Source organism: Zeus faber (genome assembly GCF_960531495.2).
Source record: "Zeus faber genome assembly, chromosome: 16".
In the NCBI taxonomy this organism is placed as follows: Eukaryota; Metazoa; Chordata; class Actinopteri; order Zeiformes; family Zeidae; genus Zeus; species Zeus faber.
In genome coordinates, this window is record NC_137202.1 from 1732782 (window position 1) to 1753519 (window position 20738).

The 20738-nt window shown below is 41.7% G+C and overlaps 2 protein-coding genes across 2 annotated transcripts in view; one reads left to right on the forward strand and one right to left on the reverse strand.

Moving 5' to 3' along the window:
- antxr1d (ANTXR cell adhesion molecule 1d) overlaps positions 1 to 1512 on the forward strand; it is a 33289-nt gene extending 31777 nt beyond the window's left edge. The window contains exon 18 of the mRNA XM_080016129.1: positions 1 to 1512. This exon is cut by the window's left edge and continues 72 nt beyond it. Coding sequence (XP_079872255.1) covers positions 1 to 264 — 264 coding nt within the window. The 3' untranslated portion in view covers positions 265 to 1512.
- A 1866-nt stretch (positions 1513 to 3378) lies between these two features.
- Positions 3379 to 20738, reverse strand: part of rrp12 (ribosomal RNA processing 12 homolog) — a gene marked incomplete at its 5' end in the record, with an annotated part of 31383 nt that continues 14023 nt past the window's right edge. Inside the window, 19 exons of the mRNA XM_080017181.1 lie at positions 3379 to 4071; positions 4224 to 4306; positions 4406 to 4470; positions 4909 to 4987; positions 5323 to 5372; positions 5449 to 5559; positions 6699 to 6871; positions 7198 to 7356; positions 9598 to 9689; positions 10133 to 10290; positions 10397 to 10504; positions 10605 to 10710; positions 10803 to 10883; positions 11018 to 11176; positions 11384 to 11477; positions 11585 to 11652; positions 11748 to 11902; positions 12916 to 13078; positions 13162 to 13226. Of these exons, the coding sequence (XP_079873307.1) occupies positions 3969 to 4071; positions 4224 to 4306; positions 4406 to 4470; positions 4909 to 4987; positions 5323 to 5372; positions 5449 to 5559; positions 6699 to 6871; positions 7198 to 7356; positions 9598 to 9689; positions 10133 to 10290; positions 10397 to 10504; positions 10605 to 10710; positions 10803 to 10883; positions 11018 to 11176; positions 11384 to 11477; positions 11585 to 11652; positions 11748 to 11902; positions 12916 to 13078; positions 13162 to 13226 (2072 nt within the window). The 3' untranslated portion in view covers positions 3379 to 3968. The remainder of the gene's footprint in view (positions 4072 to 4223; positions 4307 to 4405; positions 4471 to 4908; positions 4988 to 5322; positions 5373 to 5448; positions 5560 to 6698; positions 6872 to 7197; positions 7357 to 9597; positions 9690 to 10132; positions 10291 to 10396; positions 10505 to 10604; positions 10711 to 10802; positions 10884 to 11017; positions 11177 to 11383; positions 11478 to 11584; positions 11653 to 11747; positions 11903 to 12915; positions 13079 to 13161; positions 13227 to 20738) is intronic.

The window sequence follows — 20738 nt, forward strand, 5'->3', positions numbered from 1 at the left end:
ACCTCTCCTCATCCTCACCCTCCGCCTCCGCCTCCTGCTGCTCCCGTCCACCACGAACCACATTCGCATCCTCTGCCCGAGCAGCAGCCGCTGGTCTCCTCCTCCTCTTCCTCCTCAGTGCCCCGGACCAAACCGCCGAGCAGGGGCCCCCGCACCACGCCTCCCTCCCGTGCTCCCCCGCCGGTGGCCTGCTCTCTGCCCGGTCCGCCCCCCACCCGCCTACCGCCGGGACCCCCTCCTGCCAGACCCCCACCCAAGCTCTGATGAGATTATGTCAGAGAGATGGAGTTGGAGGGGGGAATCCAAAGCAAAAATAAATATATGCCAAACCTGTACCGCTGCACTACCATCTCTCTGAAAAAGAGTGTCTTCTAGGGAGGTGGAAAAGTGTACTTTTTACAAAGTGATCAAGTTGGTTTGTACAAATAATGGACTAGTGTTATATTTAAAAAAAGCAAAAATGTAATATTGGCGCTTCTTTGTACTATGGAAAAAATAACTTGAGAAATTAGCTTTTATTAACAATGAAAAACAAGCAGATCAGAGTTTAGTTTGTTTTCAACAGAAATAGGCAACTATCAATGTAAAATAAATTACCACTATCTAAATATTAAAAATCAACAATAAGGCAGACATTTGTTTTCTGTGAGCATAGGCCTGTTTTTTATATCGAACAAGATATTTGACAACCACTGGTTTGACTTTTGTGGCACATTTTCCTGTTTATTCCTGTAGAAATGCAAAACCCTCACACACAGAGAGGGACCGAGAGACACCAAATCCTGAAAGCCAGGGTCCCCCCCGACTTAAAACTCTGCGCTTTGTTGCTGGACAGCAAAATATATATTTAACTTCCAAAAATCAGCTACTGAGCTTCAGCAACGTTAGTTGTTCATATTAAACACAGGCATTATGGGGGGGGAAACGCATGTTCTTGTATTTGATCAGGGCTAATGTCCAATGTGTGCGATTGATTGTTTTTACCCGATGCGAAATTTTAAGTAATACGTGTTGATGGATGGAAGCAGCTTTGTTTTCGATAAAGTCGGAATAGGAGATGGGAGGTTGATCTGTTTTTTATTCATAGTGAGTGTGGATGTGATAAGACGGAGGCAGTTACGGCCGGTTTTAAGAGAAAAGGATTCTGAATGTCCTATCAGAGCATTGTGTCCTATCAGACACTTCAAGGAAAGTCTATTCATCATTCAAAATGTAATGTAAAAAATAAAATATCAATGATGTTATCTTAACTGCAGGGCAGTTTAACCAGTTTATTTTTTATATTTATTTGAATACAGGCCCTGTGTGCAAATGTTCTCTGCTCCATGTGGTTGGTAGATTTCTGGGTTTGGTTCTTTCTATCTTTTTACCAAGGTGAGACGTTGCATATCAAACCTTTATCAGCAGGGTTCTTCTTATAGTGCATTTACCGACGACTGAAATGATCGTTTGTATTGTTTCTATAAACATTTTCAATCTTTCAATAAAAATGTTTTTTGTTTTTTTTTTTAATCTTGTGAACAGCAGTGATTTACTATAGATGGCAAAAGGTCATTTTGAAAAGATACAGTGGGGAGAACAAGTATTTGATACACTACTGATTTTGCAGGTTTTCCCACATACAAAGCAATGACAGAGCTCTAGGTCTGTTATTTTTATCATAGGTACACTTCAACTGTGAGAGACTGAATCTAAAAAATCCAGAAAATCACATCGTATGATTTTTATGTAATAAATTTGCATTTTATTGCATGAAATAAGTATTTGATACATCAGAAAAACAGAACCTAATATTTGGTACAGAAACCTTTGTTTGCAATTACAGAGATCAGACGTTTCCTGTAGATCTTAACCAGGTTTGCACACACTGCAGCAGGAATTTTGGCTCACTCCTCCATACAGATCTTCTCCAGATCCTTCAGGTTTTGGGGCTGTCGCTGGGCAACACAGACACAGCTTCCTCCAAAGATTTTCTATTGGGTTCAGGTCTGGAGACTGGCTAGGCCACTCCAGGACCTTGAGATGCTTCTTACGGAGCCACTCCTTTGTTGCCCTGGCTGTGTGTTTCGGGTAGTTGTCATGCTGGAAGACCCAGCCATGCCCCATCTTCAAGATCTCGCGATACATGGCCCCATCCATCCTCCCCTCAATACGGTGCAGTCGTGCTGTCCCCTTTGCAGAAAAGCATCCCCAAAGAATGTTTCCACCTCCATGCTTCACAGTTGGGATGGTGTTCTTGGGGTTGTACTCATCTTTTTCTTCCTCCAAACATGGCGAGTGGAGTTTAAACCAAAAAGCTCTATTTTGGTCTCATCAGACCACAGGACCTTCTCCCATTCCTCTTCTGGATCATCCAGATGGTCATTGACAAACTTCAGACGGGCTTGGACATGCGCTGGCTTGAGTAGAGGGACTCTGCGTGTCCTAATCCATGACGGCATAGTGTGTTACTTATGGTTTTCTTTGATACTGTGGTCCCAGCTCTCTTCAGGTCATTGTCCAGGTCCTGCCGTGTAGTTCTGGGCTGATCCCTCACCTTTGAGGCTCCACGAGGTGAGGTCTTGCATGGAGCCCCAGACCAAGGGAGATTGACTGTCATCTTGAACTTCTTCCATTTTCTAATAATTGTGCCAACAGTTGTTGCTTTTTCACCAAGCTGCTTGTCTATTGTCCTGTAGCCCATCCGAGCGTAGCGCAGGTCTATGATTTTGTCCCTGATGTCCTTAGACAGCTATCTGGTCTTGCCCATTGTGGAGAGGTTGGAGTCTGATTGATTGAGTGTGGACAGGCATCTTTTATACAGGCAACAAGTTCAAAGAGGTACAGTTAATACAGGTAATGAGTGGAGAATGGGAGGGCTTCTTAAAGAAAAACAAACAGGTCTGTGAGAGCCGGAACTATTACTGGTTGGTAGGTGATCAAATACTTATTTCATGCGATAAAATGCAAATTAATTATTTAAATCATTCAATGTGATTTTCTGGATTTTTGTTTTAGATTCCATCTTTCACAGTTGAAGTGTACCTATGATAAAAATGACACCTCTACATGCTTTGTAAGTAGGAAAACCTGCAAAATCGGCAGTGTATCAAATATTAGCAAAATAGCAAAATATTGCCAATAAAATGGAAAGGCATCCATATAATTCCTCACAAGACCCTATTTTTGCTAAGTTAAAGTCAAAGTTGTATTATTACAATATATCTTGTTTCGGCTGTTTATAGCCTTGAAATCATGACTTCTATTTTATTTGCTACTAGGATTTGATCTCACTAATCAGACCATGATTAGTTAGAAAATCAGATCATGCTCCTGAAAATATCTACATACTTGTATAATGATCCATCATAAGAAAATGGCCTGAATAAACAGATTTATTGAGGCCATTTTCCTGATAGACATTTTTCACAAGATAATATCTAATTCAAGTTGTGAACTACATAAGACTGCTTCGAGATACAATGGAAGAGCAAAATGTTTTAATTTAAACATTTTTAATGTTATAAATATGGTTCTGATATGCTGAAAGTCCCATATCTATGCTGCCATCTAGTGGTCACACACACAACAGTAACACGGAAGCGCAACTCCCAAACAGTCTGCACACTGTCTATGGGGAAGCATAAATACATTTGGATGTGAAACTGATGGTGAAGCTCCATCTGTTGCACCCACAAAAAATAAAAATAGATCGTTTTGCAGCTTGGTTTGACAAGCTGGGCTCCCCAGTTCATATACTTTCCATCTTTATGGGTAATAAATTCACCATTTTTTTTATCTGTCACAGCAATTTGAGCAGCATGTCCATCAGGGGACATGACAGAGGAGCTGGCACGGCTCTTCCCGACAAACAATCTGGAACACACACACACACACACACACACACACAGCCCCACTTCTAGTTTACATTTGGGGGCAAGTTCATGAACACACACATCAAATTTCAGTCCTTTAATCTCTTCCTTCTTTCAGGCTTTCCTCTTGTTTCTCTGCATTTTCTTGTTGGACAGCGCCCCTTTCTGGGCTCCTCTCACCATGCCCTTGAACTGGCCCTGCAGCTTGGCTCGTTTCCTGTTCAGGGTACACACAAGAGATTCAAGAAGTTTATTAGACGTCAGTTCTCACCCTAGCAAGGTATTCAGTCAGTCAGTGAATAATAATAATAATAATAATAATAATAATAATAATAATGTGATGGTCAGAGGCTTCATCGTTGTCTCCACCTGCGGTTGAGCTGGGCCTTCCTGAGTGGGATGTAGGCATAGGGATCCACCTTCCCCTTCTTCTTCACATCCCCCTTTCCTTTCTATAGAATACGAAGGAAGAAGAGAAGAACAATCTCTGAATCTGAATTCTTTGCCGAGTGACTCTTTGCTTTACTATATTCAGTGAATTTGTTTCTCACCTTGGACTTGTATTCTACACCGGTGTCCCGACCTCCAAGAGGTCTGTGGATGCCCGAACCTCCAGCTGTGAGAGGGCAAAACAATGTTTGCAACTGGTTATTGCGCAATTGGAGTGATGTAACAACCCATGCTCATTATTTTCTCGTTAATTCAATTCAAAGGCGACTTTAACATCTAATGCACGTTAAAGATTTCTTTGGACCAGACTAAATATTGAATGATAGGTAGATAAGAAAATTAAACACATGCAAAAACTAGAAATTCGACTTGCAAAACGAACACAAACACAAACATTTAGTTAGCTTTGGCCCTAAAAGGCTATTAAACGCTGATGTACCAAATAGTAAATACATTCTTCCAAAAAATAACTGCCATGAACAAATGATTACTGAAACCAAAACAGAAAAAAATATCTAAAAATTAAGTGAATTTGAAAGGAAAAAATTAAAATCTGAACCAGTTTTAGAAAAAGCCGAAACTATGACAACACACTGCCCCGCACCTTTGTATTTATACTGCGGTTCAGTCTCCATGTCGTCGTCCAAGTCGTCGTCGTCAAACTTTCTCTTCTGGTTCTTTTTCTAAAGGGACATGAAGAGTGGAGGAGGGATGAGAAACAGGACGCTTTTCACTTTTCCATTTGTTGTGTGTGGATGCATGATAATACAAGTCGTGAAGACAAGAAAATGCAGTCAAAAAACACAAAAGGGAGGAGAGAAAAGAGGAAATAAAGAGCAGACTTATGACCCTTATGCATTTAATTTACAAACCTTTTTTGTTATTGCTATTATTGTTATTGTCACAGCTTAATGTTACAAGGTTGTTTCTGTGTGTTTATGCACTTAAAAAATGTGATTTGGTTTTGAAAATCATCAGTAGGTTGATAATGGAGGTTCGTTTTGCCACAGCTACTTACACTCCTGACTCCCGCCTCTTCCAGAATATCTTTCATTTCCTCCGCTTGGTCTGTGGAGGGATATGCGAGGGTCAGGGTCTGTTTCGAAAGGGAATCGACTTGAATCGCCCGCAGCAGCTCGCCTACCTTTTTTAATGTCGTCCTCCTCTTCGTCCTCTCGGATGATCAGCCGTCCGTCTGACGTCACCTTGAAGCCGTGTCCGGCCTTGGCACCCTTCTTCCGCTTCGGGTTTGTGGCTGAGAAACACCACAAAACGCAACATGCAGGTTTACATCAGCAGCACTCTAAATCGAAACCTGATCATCCGCAGGCTGTTTCGGTTGGGTACCAAAACCCTGTACCACTATGTCACCAGTTCCTATACGACCACAACGCGGATTTCGGTGCCATGCCCAAGCTGCCCATTGAGATATCCACCCTCTGGTGCTCCGAAACCGCCACATGCACATTCACTAACAATCATTTGGAGTTCCCCACTTGAAATCCTCTGCATGACGTGCCGCCGCTTTTCTCCCGTGCGAACGGTGCAACTCGCCTTCTAACTTTTGGTCGAGAGCCAAACAGCAATGACACATTATGGTCGCTTAGCCAATCAGATAAGAAGGCGGGTCATAAAAGTTTTCACTTCCAAAAATGTCCATACAAACTGTCAGTTATTTGTAAACATGTAACATGTGAAAAGCATATGAAAAGTAATTAAGGAAATATACATATTATGGGTTAAGTTCATAAAAAAAAAAAATACAAATCTCTAAAATAGCCCCGATCTAGTTTTTTTTTTTTTGTTCACAAAAATAAAATCATAGCTCTGGATCTATTCTGTCATTCCGATCTTTAAATCCCACAAAAATAATAAATAGATAAAAAAATGCAAGTACGCTTTTTGTGTGTCCTCTGAGGGAGTGATTGGAGCGCAATTTGCTCCACTGTCTCCCTCTCTATGCCCAATGGAGACGGAGCAGTGATAAAGCAAATAAAAACATTGTGTTTTTATTTTAATGTATTTTATTTTACTCAAATTCCTTATTGAAGGAAACAAAAAAGAACCATGCATAACACACGCACACGCACACGAAATATTACCATGACTTTTCCCACATTAAATCGAGAAATCAACTACTTGTACTTAAACTTGTCTGCCTTTTCCTGTGAAGACATTGCTTTTCTCGACCAGCAATCTCTGGCAATTCCCACAATTGTAATGCAAAATTAAAAGGAAATAAAAAAAAAAAATTCTGATTAAAATTGAAAATCGCATTGCATGTTTTGGGAAAAGCCGCAGCAAAATCAAGCAATTCTGGGTACCAACAATCAAAAAAGAAAACTCTTGACATACAATCAACTCCGACATGTAAATACGTAAAAGCATCATTACCTAGCACCCTGTGGGCCACCTTGGGGTCCAGGAAGTTGAGCGGGTCATCCTCCTGCCCTTCCTTCAGCCACGCCCGACCCTTCTGCTGCTTGCCCGCTTTCTTCTGGCTCTTTCCGCCCTTCCCTTCGTCCTCTGACAAGTCACTGTCCGAATCTGCCAGGATGTCCTCGATACTGAAAAGTCGCAAGGTCAAGCGACGAAGGCTTAGGGAGGTGATAATTCAAGTTCACGGTGCTCGCGCAGGCGGTGCCACAATCGCGATTCTGGGTTCTATAATTATATCATAGAATTAATTGTCTGTGTTGTATTAAATATACATCTAAATCCTTTAGATGAAACTTTACCATAACTTACCTCCAGTACAGTTCACATTGTGTCTTGGTCACGACGCCCCACTAGCTGAGGGATGTTTATTGTCTTCACCATGCTGTTTTAAACAACTGCTGCAAGTGCTGGAAAGACAAGTATTGCCAACTGTTTTGGAGACGCGGCGGCCTACCTTTCGGACTTGGCTTTGGGCACTTCCACTTCACTCTCGTTTGAGTCCTCCTGCTGTTCTGCTGCCTCCTTGTGTCTCTTGGTGCGAGCCTCGGCCTTGCGGATGTTCGTCAGCACCTTGTGATGCTCTGCAGGAAGCATGCTCTTCACAAGCTCAAACCTGGGGACCACGGCACACAATTAGACACATTAAAATATCAAATTGAACGCATTCAAACTAGGCCCGCACAATTTGAGGAAAATCTGCGATATGCGATAATATTGTTCAATATTGCGATGACGATATGACTTGTGATAAATAAACAAATATTGAAGTCTTAAGCGAAACAGTTCCTGTCTTTCTGCTCAAAAACGTACACTGCAAACATAGACCCCAAACATTGAATAGCCTATGCACACTGAACTAATAAATGAAATAAGTTATTTGGAGCATGCTTTTATTTACAAATTTCTCATGAATACCAAACAAATTCAACAGAAAATAAGAAATTAAAGTTTAATTTCCCCTGCTCCCTTTAGAATATTTTCTTCTAAACTTAACAAAATCATAACTTTCAATAATAAGTACAATAAAATCCCTTTGAACCATCTATATCATTAACTCAATTACACAAATGATTTTTATCATGACAAGCACCGGTACTCTGTCCAGTGTCCTTTATGGCATATTATGCACACGTTTATTTAACAAATGTAAAATGAAAATAGTACTTTATTAAGAAAACAAAACAAAACAAAAAGTGTTTTTTTTTTTTGTTTTGTTTTTTAAATCCCTCGTCATAAGTTGTCATCGTTATATTTTTGTCTGGCCTTTTAAAATAAAAATCCAGGACAAATCAGGTAGTGACAGGGCCTGTCCCTTTAAGACATTGCATTGTGGGCAATGTATGAGCCCTGTTGGCATATGGCGAGAGGAGGATGACTATGACAGATATTGCTGATGAGACCCGATACACTGGTTGTGTGTTATTACTTTATTTATTCTTGTTATTACATTATTATTTTATAAAAGTTAGAACGTGCCTGTCGACCACCTGTCCTCAAATAAATGCAAAGAATCCTGTCTTATGGTGTCTGAATGGAAGGAAATCACTCATTGTTGCAACACAGTTCCATTCTAACGAACTAAACACTGCATGTCCCTCAAAAACATTTAATCAATGTTATCAACTTTTGGGACTAAAATAAAACGGACACAATTCAGACCCGTGGCTCTGGAGCTGCACGAGAACTCCATGTGTGAGGACACAAACACGGAATATGTGACCCACCGCGTATTTTAGGGTCATTTGGCAGGTCATTTCGAGGTTTATTTTGCATCATTTGAAAGTGGAGAATCAGAGCTTCCAAACAAGGTGTCACTTGTGCAAATTAAGAAAATATTTTCAAAGCTATGACTTGTTAATGACAAGGGTGTGGCGAACTGTGATTCGGAGATAATCACCTCCAAAGTTTTACCCAAACCAGGTTCATTCAGCCAGCTCCCAGAATGCAAATGGCGTTGGCGGACAAAAAGCCTCATGGCTAATTAACATACTGCTGAATGGCTCTGTGTGTGTAAGAGTAGTACGATTTAAAGGTTGAATTCTATCAAAGCGGTTTCACATTGTGACTTCACATCACATGGAATATGGAGGAATAATCTTCACCTGGACGCTCGTTATAAAGGAAACGATCGATCAGCGTTATTCAGCGTCTCGGTAAGTGAACTGTGTTTCCCCATGTAATCTAATGGAATATTTACCTCCACGGTTTAACATTTTTGTACTATTTATAAATCAAACTCAGTTTTGAAAATATCAAATTTTCCTTCAAGAAAGGTTTTTTCAACTTATTTGGCTGCTCCTGGTGATTTTAGAAATGCACAAGATGGCGGCTTTTGCTCTGGTGGGACATGTTTTTGATGACTTGGGGGTGAGTAAGGAAAACTTTCCTTAAATCTTCAAAATTTTAATTCCGCCAACTTACTATAGACACTGACAATCCTTTAATGGTTATTATATGATTATATTTATAAGATCGATTTTTGGAATTTGAAAATCAATTTTGAATTTTAGAAGACAGATTCTGAAGCGATTCTTACATGAATTGATTTTTTTCCTAGACCACTAGTAAACAACCACTTAAAAATAATTTAATGACACGTGCCAGGAATTCACTGGTTCTTATTCACAGCGTGTCTGGCAGTCGTTTGTGATTATTGTGTTTATTGCGCATGTTCATATCTCAATAACGATGACTACAATTGAGCACCCAGGCCTAATTCAAACGCATACATACGCTGCAGGGAAATACTATCCAGTACCTCCCTGCGTCATAGGACATGGAATAATGTTTGGTTACATTAATTTACATCTAAATAATTGTGTGTTGAATAATATTTGGTTGCTTCAAGTCTCACCCAAACTTCCTGATGAACTTGGTGAAGATGTTCCTCAGTTTGGTTCTGAAGTGCCTCTTCATGTCGTCCTTGATGTTGCTGATGCCCTCCATCTGAGCGGGAGAAAGTAGTGTGTGAGCAGGTTTCAGAAAAGTCCATTCCAGACATTCTATCGCTTATTTATTAATTTAAGTATTTATTTATTCATTCATTTTAACTGCAGTTTTGAGTGAAATCTCAGACCGATCTTGTACTTCTACAGGTGAATAAGTTAAGTGAATTGGAGTTTGTCTCCATTCTGAAATGAATTCCCACTCTGTATGTCTTGCACGTCTGCCTTTATTCTGGCCTGGCAACATCCTTCAGATTTGTTATAGAAATGCAATTCCTCTTTTTTATTGGAGGCAATCAACTACAAAGCCCTAATAATATAACCCCCTGACTTTCTAATGCGATTGATTGATTATTTTTTCTAAACTGCAAACACCCTGGTATGGTCACATTTAGAATTTGTCTCAAGGTCTGAAGTGTTTTCTCTGGAGGTCACTCTACATACAATGACAGAAACATGCGAGGCCAGGGTTTTGGGGTCCATGACGAAGAGGAGGACTTTCACAAAGCCCAGGGCGGCTTTGACGATCTCCCTGGTCCGAGCCGCCAGCAGCAAGCACACATTGTGCAGAAGCTGCTCCAGGGTGCTCACCTCGATGGAGTCTGGGAACACAAAGACCCAGGCACTGAACAACCACTGGACATGGTCAAATAAAAGACAAGGAAACCGTACCACAACAGGAAACAGGTTGAAGGCAGCAGATTTTACCTTTGTACTCAAAAACCAGTCGGGTCAATGCCAACACAGTACAGGTGATCATTGTGACGGAGCCCATCAGCCCCGCGTACACCAGCACCAAATACTGCCCCAGAGCGTCTGGGAGAAAAAGAGAAATGTTGAAAAGGATTTTTTTCCCTCCACTGTACTGCCTAGCCTTTGTTATGTTGAACAGCTGAATGTTTTAAACATGGCTCACCATCCGTATTACCACAGAAGCGGACAAACGCCCTTCCGATTTCCACCAGGAGGTTGTAGGCATTCTTGCGTGCGCCCACGGACGTCTCTTTGGTGCAGACGATCACCTGGCAGTGTAAACAACCGTATCACAATGAGAACAAGTACTTGCGCATTTGTATATTTGTATTACCCGCGCATTTATTTGTTTTGTTTCTACCTCTGGCAGCAGAGCAGTGATGAACTCTGTGTGCTCTTCGTTCAGCTGTTTCACGATGTGGATTAGACATTTGAGCCTTGGCTGAAATGAAGCGATGAAAGCACAGAGATAGTCAAACAGGACCAGAAAAACAAACAAAAAAAACCCAAAACAATTGGACAGCATTGTTGCAACCTTTTTTTTTTTTTCTCTAAACCAACAGTTGCAGCTCATACCCTTTTAGCCGGCGAGGAGCTGTTCTTCAAGGTGTCGAGCAGCACTTGTTTGAGTGTTTTCATGTTGGCCATGATGAATGACCGACACGCTTCCCGCTCTCCTCCGAGCATTTCCTCCAGCACGCGGTACGCCTTCTTCTGCATGCTGGGCTCCTTAGTCTGTGGCCGCACAAGACAGAACACCAACCTTTTTAAATTTTATTTTTTATGAGAACTGAGAACTGTCCTTAATGGAGGCGATGTAAAACAAGCAGAAAATGTGATCAAAAAGGAACCTCCAGCGCGTGGTTGGGGGGAGGCACTCAAACGCAGAGCCCTTTTACGCTTTCCTTGTTCTAAACCTGTCTTTTTGTCTTGTGCCTTTACCTCCAGATAGGGCCTGATCTGCTCAAAGGTCCTTGTCATGGTGGCTTCATCTACACAGGGAGCCAAGGCAACCACTAGATCCATGACAGCCAACCTAGAAAACAGAAAAATAAAGAAAGGAGAATGAACATAAACATATCCATAAAAAATGGATCATTTTGTATTTTAACAAGAATAAGATCTCTCCAGTTCACACCCTACTTTGTAAACTCATTACTCTCCTGGCTGCTCAGTCTTTCTACAGCCTTCTGCAGGAATGTGCAGATCATCTGCAGAAAGAATTAGAATGATATTAGCTGGGTGCTTAAGAGTTGTGTGTGTGTGTGTGTGTGTTTATGTACAGCATATACAGTTTATAACTGACCTGTGCGTCAGTGACCGTCAGGTAGACCTTGATGGTGTCCAGCACAGCCATCCTGTAAGAGGAGTTGTCTCCAGACGCAGGCTGCTGGCTGTACACATTGAAGAGGATGGGCAGGAAGTTCTTGGAGAAGCGGCCGACCTCGGCCTTCTCTTCTTCTACACAGAGAAAGCGGACAACAATGTAGACTGCATTCGGAATGACTAATTATTTTGCCTCCGTCACGCTCTTCTTTTCAGGTACAGTAAAACCATCCACACTTGTTACTGAGAGCTTCACTCTTATAGTCTATTTCCTGTTTTGCTGGTCCGGTACAGTCTACAAGCCGGTTTGATTTTATGCAAACCGAATGAACCAGCAATGATCATTATAAGACGTTCTGGCAATTTACCGTATTGACCCGAATATGAGAGAGGTTGTTTTTTTTCCTGAAAATAAATCTGGAAAAGTGGCGTCGTCTTATATTCGTGGTCTAGACTTTTAATGACAATATGGTAGAATAATAACAAATAAAATGTGTGCACATATAAATAGGGTACGCTATAACTGTCGAACAACGCCGACACACCTTCCTCGTTCGATCCACCACTCGCTCTCCATTGCTGTCATACTTCACAGGGAACCCGACATTTTCCCCAAACGGTTGATTTAAAAGAAGTAGGCAGGTTTTCTAGCTCCTGTGCGTCAGACTAATTTGCACTCGCCATAGTGTGACTGACTTAGTCGGACGCCAGTCTGCTTGAGCTAAGCTTAGCATGCTGAACTTGAACTTGCTAACGGCTTCCGGGTGGAACTCGACTCGCACTTCTGAAGTTTCGTTCCGCAGCTTATGGTTTACTGGTGGAACTAGTGCTTTGGTTCCGCATTACCTAGGGGTGAAATTTGGTAAACCGGTCCGGTGATCGGCTTCATATTGAACCGGCTTAAAACATTTTACACCGGCCCAATCCTATACACTGTCACAATATTGTATCTTTAAAATTATATTCTAGGGAAACCACTGAATTAATCCAAAAATACCAGAGAGGTATGCTGCAACCATTCTGGATGGATTTACTAGGATACAAATTCAGATTTTGAATGCCTGTAACTTATGTAATTCCATGCTACTAAAATGAACATTCACTGTTGAATACATGCATGTGTGGATATACAGTAAGTGTGCGAATACCGGTCCTGCAACTTTTGGTGATGACAGTGCGCAGAGCCTGGCAGATGTTGAGTCTCAGATCTGGCCGTTCGTTGATGGCCATGCCCAATGTCCGGGCGAGGCCCTTGAAGGATGTCAGCAGGTCCACAGCACCTGTGCAGAACCCAGGCAGCATGGTCCAGATCTGTGAAAAAGGAGCACAGGGTCTGAGCCCCTCATTCAGAGTGATTAGCCTTTAATCAGAGAGAAAAATTAGTGTATAGCTACCTGCATCTGTAACGTCTGGTAGACTTTGGCCTCCAGTTTCTGTCCTTCTTGCTCCAACTGTTCGGCTTGAAATAAAAAAAGAAAAAAAGAAACAGACGCATCACTTGATATGCACACAATGTCACAAGACATTTATAAAACAGATATATTGACATTTGATTGATATATTTTTTTATCAGAATAAATATAAAATAGGATGTATTATACGTCGTTCAGCCGCAACATTAAAACCACCACTACCAGGTCCCCCCGTGTCGCGAAAACAGCTGTGACCCATCGAGGCATGGACTGCACAAGACCTCGGAAGGTGTCCTGTTGTATCTGGCACCAAGCAGTTAGCAGCAGATCATTTAAGTCATGGAATGCCATGGGCACACAAAACAACTTTTTAAGTAGTCAGAAGGCTGTACTGTTCACACTTCACAACTTTCTGCCTTGTGATAGGGAACCTTGAAGTCTGGTGGTTTCACACAAAATGACTGATCGATGACAGGAGGTCACACATTACAAGATCTTTTAGCAATAGGAATACCAGACGAGTCTGTCAGGTCTCCAAACTACGTTTTGTCACGAAAACACACACAAGAAGTGATACCAGAAAGGACATGATACCAGCGAGGGACAGGATTATTCATTTATCAGATTTTTGATCACTGTAAAAAGACTCAATAAAAGCTGAATTTAAATAAGAAATATATTAAAAACCTAAAAGAACAAAGGTATGTTGTGTTTCTGGCTACTGCTCCGTGCACTCCCTTCACCCCTCCTCAACTCCCACCCTCATTCAGTGTATGCTCTCAATGGCTGTAGCTAATTGCGTCACTCCAGAGTCGACGTCGACAGGATATTAAACCTCCTTGATATCTTACTGGGGTCTGCAAGCCATTGGTGAGCGCTCAGAGAGCAGTCGAAAAGCGTTGTGAGCAGTTCACACCATATGCTAACTCCCATGGGCAAACATTTGTCTTAATAGCTGGTCCAGCTCAACGCACAAGCTGCTAGTTTCAATTTGGGAGAAGCGGGATGGAAGATCTCCCCTGCTGCTTGCGTCAAGAGGTCTGACCAAAGAGGGATCACTGACAGCGCACCGTGACGAGAAACCTCAGGTCCGCGAACCAAGTCTGTGTCGGAAATAAGGAAACACTAGAATCAGTTCCACCCTGTCCTCCTTCACCATGTCCAGCATCTGATGTAACAGTGGGAGGGGAGGGAATGCATACAGACAAGCTCAAGGCCAGCAGTGAGCCAAGGCATTGTGGCCTAATGGGGGGTCGCTGTTCCGAATGGAGTAGCATAAAGTCTTGCACGGGTCAGATTTTTAAGACCTGCTCCCACGACGTGCAATAGCGTATCAGCCCCGCTACCCGCATTTATGGTCAATTAGTTCCGCAACCCGACCCTCCCCATCGACACAAGATTCTCGGCTCGACCCGAAACCGCTTATCCTGCGCTGTTTAAACAATTTGGTTAGGCTTCATCAAGTACCTTTAAAGCAATCATTTTGGGCCATGTGAAATTAAGATAGTATATTTTAAAACTAAAGTAATTCAGGAAATACAACTGAAGTTAAATTTTTTTTTTGCTTATTCACATAATATTGAGCAGCACATCTCCACAGTTAACTTGCCTGTTACGCACCTGATTGAAGCAGCTCTCATATTCCAGAGCCGACACACAAAGCAGAGGTAATGTTTTTTGGCAACATCCACATACCGCCTCTGATTTCATCTTTCTTTACCATTGCCATGGCTTCCTCCGACAATGGATAATGTTCCCGGTACTGCTCCAATTTGTCACCATATTTGCTTTGCAATGACTCTCAATCTATGTTTTCCATTGCCCTGACCGCCTTATACTCATGTGCTACTTTCAGTAACAGTTCCACAGCGTCGTCGGTCTATGCAAAGCCATCTCTGGTCTTTATCTACTCGGCGCTTGGCGAAAAGTAGACAATCTGCTTCCTGTTTACACCAGCACACACATGGCCAGTGTACATGAATGGTCATATATAGCTACACATAACCTGGAAGTTAAGAGACACACTCTTGTGCACGACCGAATTGATGTGGTGCAGTGGTGAGAGGATTAAAACATTAAATTGAATTATAATTTCAAATGTATTTTATTTATTTATTTTGTTATCTTTGTTTTACCCAGAACCTAACTTGGAAATAAAATGAAGACAAAAAATGATGCGGGACTCGATGCCATAGAGGCCAATGAGCGGTGTCTCGTGAAGTGAACAGACCTACCTCTGCTCGGCCGAAACGATGCTAGAGCATATCTATGACCAGAGGATGAAGGCACCAATCAGACGCTTGTGGCCGTCCACTTGATAAATCCACTCCCAGGTTTAGTTTTCCCTGAATGTGTTATGTTGCCACGAAATATAGGTGGGTGTGCGCCTACAGCAAAATCTGTGAAGCCACCTGATGGCTAGGGAGCGGCACCACACTGACTATTCATATACAGACGTGGACAAATTTGTTTGTACCCTTACAGCTCATTGAAACAATGCTTCATTCCTGCAGAAAAGTGATGAAATTAAAAGCAATTTTCTCATGTATACCTCCATGACTTTGGTATGTCATAGAGTAAAGCAAAGAAACTCTGAAAAGAGATAAATTATTGCTAAAGAGATCAATTCTATTCTAATATTCTATATTCCTTGTTGGTACCCTTCGACAAAAGACAATTTTCTCTGAAATAACTTGAAACTCACAAAAGCATCCATCATTGTTTATTCCATATTTAATAGAAATCAGACTTCGCTTTTGAATTTTGATTGAACAGAATATTTTACATAATAAAACTAATGAAAATGGCATGGACAAAAATTATGGGACCCATAACCTAATATTTTGTTGCACAACCTTTATAGGCAATCACTACAATCAAGCGATTTCTGTAGCTCTCAATGAGACTGCTCCAGCTGTCTCAGGTTTGAAGGGTGCCTTCTCCAGACTGCTTGTTTAAGCTCTTACCGTAGATGTTCCATAGGATTCAGATCAGGGCTAATAGAAGGCTACTTTAGAATAGTCCAATGTTTTGTTCTTATCCATTCTAGGGTGCTTTTAGCTGTGTGTTTTGGGTCATTATCCTGTTGGAGGACCCATGACCTTCGACTGAGACAGAGCTTTCTGAAACTGGGCAGTACGTTTCGCTCCAGAATGCCTTGATAGTCTCGAGATTTCATTGTGCCCTGCACAGATTCAAGACACCCCGTGCCAGATGCAGCCAAGAAGCCCCAAAACATAACCGAGCCTCCTCCATGTTTCACAGTAGGTATGGTGTTCTTTTCTATGAAAGCTTCATTTTTTGTCTGTGAACATCGAGCTGATGTGACTTTCTAAAAAGCTTTGGCAAGTCACATCTGTTTTGACTCATCTGTCCAGAGGACATTCTCCCAGAGGCATTGTGGCTTGTCAATATGCATTTGAGCAAATTCCAGTCTGGCTTTATATTTTTATTTCAAAAGTGGAGTCCTCCTGGGTCTTCTTCCATGGAGCCCACTGTGACTCAAAAAAGCAATGGATGGTGCGATTAGACAATGACCTTGGAGTTTAGCTTTTACTTCTTTGGAAGTTGTCCTTGGCCCTTTTTCTACCATTTGTACCATCCTTCTGTTCAACTCGGGTCAATTTTCCTCTTGCAGCCGCGTCCAGGGAGGTTGGCTACAGCCCCACGGACCTTAGAGTTCTTAATAATATTTGCAACTGTAGTCACAGGAACATCAAGCTGCTTGGAGATGGTCTTATAGCCTTTACCTTTAAAATGCTTGTCTATATTTTTGTCTATATTTTTTCTTTCTGATCTCCTCAGACTCTACTTGCATTCGCTGGTCCATGTTCAGTGTGGTGCACACGATGATAGCAAACAGCAGACTGACTACTTTTCTTCATTTAAATAGGCTGAATGACTGATTATAAGATTGAAGACGTGTGATACCAATTAAAGAAAATATTATAATATTATTTTATAATATATTATATAATATTATTAAAATATTTATAATATTTTCAAAAGGGTACCAACAAATCTGTCCAGGCCATTTTTGAATATAATTGATCTCTTTCGCAATAATTTACCTCTTTTCAGTTTCTTTGCTTTACTCTATGACATACCAAAGGCATGCAAGTATACATGAGAAAATTGCTTTTAATTTCATCACTTTTCAGGAGGAATGAAGCATTGTTTCAATGAGCTGTGAGGGTACCAACAAATGTGTCCACGTCTGAAAAGCCATTGTCGTGGAACCTGTCAGAATATGGTGTTCTCTCACTCGTGGTGCCAGACACAACAGAGCTAACTGGACTGCCTCCAACTCCAATACATTGATGTGATGGGACTCGTGACCTCCCAAGTGTCCTCTGACTGTCCGGCCCTTGCATACATCACCCCAGTTGTAAACGGAGGCATCGGTCTTCATCATGACTCGTAGTGTCACCGGTCCCAGCCGACCACCTTTCATGAGGTTGATGGGGCTCAGCCAAAACCATCAGACTCTACGCTGTTTGATAAACCAGCATTGTAGGGGTCTTATTTTGAACAGGCCCAGTAGGACTGCCGCTGAGACGGCTCCCATCAGGCCCAGCAAAACCATAACTCGACGTGCCTTGGCCACTTTGCACTGGGACAGTGTGCAAGCTGCAGTGACCACAGCCAGTCTCCGAATCAGACGTGCACACATGGACCAGGAGTTAAAATCGAGACCCAGGTACACAGTGCGCTAGGCTGGAACCAGAGCACTCTTTTCCCAATTCACCAGAAAACTCAGACTGCGGAGATGATCGAGTAGCGTCACAGTATGGGAGTGTGGCAACTCCTTTAAACCACTTACTATCAGGAGATCGTTGCGATATGACAGGATTTTTAAATCCTTGGGTGCATAGAGGGGCAATCACTGCATCCACACAGGAGAACACAAAACTTGTACGTCCTGTCCTGAAAGGCAAACCTCAGATATTTCCTGTGTCTTTCCACAATAGGTATGTGAAAATATGCGTCTTTCAAATCTGCTGAAGTGAACCAATCTCCCCGTCAGATAGATTTGAACAGGTGACAGTGTGTCAGCATTCAAAGTGGGAGCCTTCTTAAAAAAAAAGAAAAATAAATGATGTTCTATGAAAAAGAACAGAGGCGACCGAGCCTTTGCAGTAGCTACCCTAAAATGTGGAATTGTCTATCCATTAATATAAGATCTGCTCAGACCCTAGATGCTTTTAAATTACTATTGAAAACCCATCTTTTCTTGTTGACTTTTAATTCAAGTTGAACTTTAGACCCTGACTTTATCTCCTGGTGTGCTGCAATTCTTTCACTATTATTTTACGCCTTTCTTTTGTCTTTTATTCGTTTCTACATTATCTGCTTTTACATTTTATTTTAAGGCTGTTCAGCACTTTGGTCAACCGCTGTTGTATTAAAGGTGCGATATAAATAAACTTGACTTGACGTTTGGTTTAAAATTCTCAGATCCAGAATTTGTCTCAGAGAAGAACAGTGTTTTTTGGAATGAGGAAATATCTGCTGTAAAAAAACAAATTCTCTCCTTGTCCACTACTGGGCAAATGGCGCCCTTCTCCAGCAAGGACTGAATTTCCAGTTTCAGAATAAGAGATGTCGAGTCAAAGACTTCGTCAGTGCGACTGCGGCAAACGGCGGTGGATTGCACGCAAACTGCAGTGCATAACTATCGTATTGTCCTCTCTAACCAGGGAGAAACTGCGCATGTGCGTCTCCATACATTCACACAAACGGAGAGGCATAGCCTGATTTCCAATAGCAGAGGCAGAGGGGTTGTCGAGCTCAAAAGTTGAGCCTCCAGCGGCATCTGGTGGGCAGGGTGGCTCATAAATGGGTAAATCTGTTTTAGGACATGTCCTGGCCTCATCTGAGGCTTCGGGCTCATATTTTCGACCCCCATATGACGCTCATGTTTTCAAGTGGAAAGGGGATCCTGCTAAACATACTGGGAGAACAAAATGGAGGGGTGGGGGGAGAGAGGCTGTGTGTGTCTTGTGTGTACATTAGCCGTGCGGCTTTCGTTGGCATGGGACTGTACAATAAATTTTCTATTTCGTGTTAATGTTAGCAATATGTTATTATATATCTTTTGTTCACTATATTTTTTAAACAGATTTTATTCATACCTGACAAATTTTTGGTCACATGGGTGACCAAAATGGTCGCATCCTGGAGCCCTGATACCAGCTGTCCAAGACAAAACTGCAGACGATGGAAATTTAAGTATTTAAAAAATAATTGTGTATCGTCTGTAACTTTGATGGTAGGCTGCACAGAATTTTTAGATTAGGCCTGGTAGATCTAGAGTGAAGATTCAGCCAGTGGATTGCGTATGTCTCGCCTCAAATTTGTTCAAAAATAGATTAAGGTGGACTGCTACGGTGAAATAAGTGAAAGTTTACTAGAGCTGCCCTGTGAAAGTCGGAAACCCGTCAGTCGACTGAGATCGTCAAGTCGGGCAGTCGTTTACGCATGGAGATCAGGGAAAGGGTCATGGAGAAAGTGTCCTAATTATGCAGGGTTTCGTTTCATAGCTTTCCATACTCACTTGTTTCGTTCCATAAGCAAACAGATAAAATAACCTACATATAAAATAAAAACACACTGTTATGGCCCGCTGATTGCAGGCACCCAGTCAAGTCCCCTTTAACTTTGCAATTTAGCAATTTGTGCTACATTAGCTTTTCTGTGGGATCGGACCAGACGGGCCAGTCTTTGCTGGCCCACGCGCATCAAAGAGCCTTGGGGGCCCATGACCCTGTCTCCGGTTCACTGAGTCAGTGGTTATGATGTTGAGGCTGATCGGTTTATATTGTTTATATAATCCATTTGGAGCTCTATGATATAAGTAAGTAGCCTATTAAGTAGCTCATGCAACTCAAATTCACATGAAACTGTTCCCTAATCCACACAAATTCACACCAGTAATGTAAGTTTTGAAAGTACGATAAGTAGTACAATATCCTTACTTAGCCTCAATCTGTTGTCGGTCTGTCTTATAGACATTAAATGTGACTTGCAAAGCATAACAGTGGTCCTCACACCAAAAAAAGGAAGAGAAAAAAAAAAAAAAAAGAACTACGGGTACATCTCTTAAAATTAGAATATCATGAAAAAGTTCAATATTTTTTGTCACTCATTTCAGAAAGTGAAACCCATAGATTCATTACACAGAGTGAAATATTTCAAGCCTTTATTTCTTGACATTTTGATGATTGTGGATGATTGTGTCTCAGAAAATTAGAATATTACCTATGATCAATAAAAAAGGATATTTTAAACAGAAATGTCAGGCTTCTGAAAAGTATGTTAATTTCTATGCACTCAATACTTGGTTGGGCCTCCTTTTGCATGAATTACTGCATCAATGCGGTGTGGCATGGTGGCGATCAGCCTGTGGCACTGCTCAGGTGTAATGGAATGGTGTAATGGAAGCCCAGGTTACTTTGATAGCAGCCTTCAGGTCATCTGCATTGTTGGGTCTAGTGTCTCATCTTCCTCTTGGCAATACCCCATAGATTCTCTCTGGGGTTCAGATCAGGCAAGTTTGC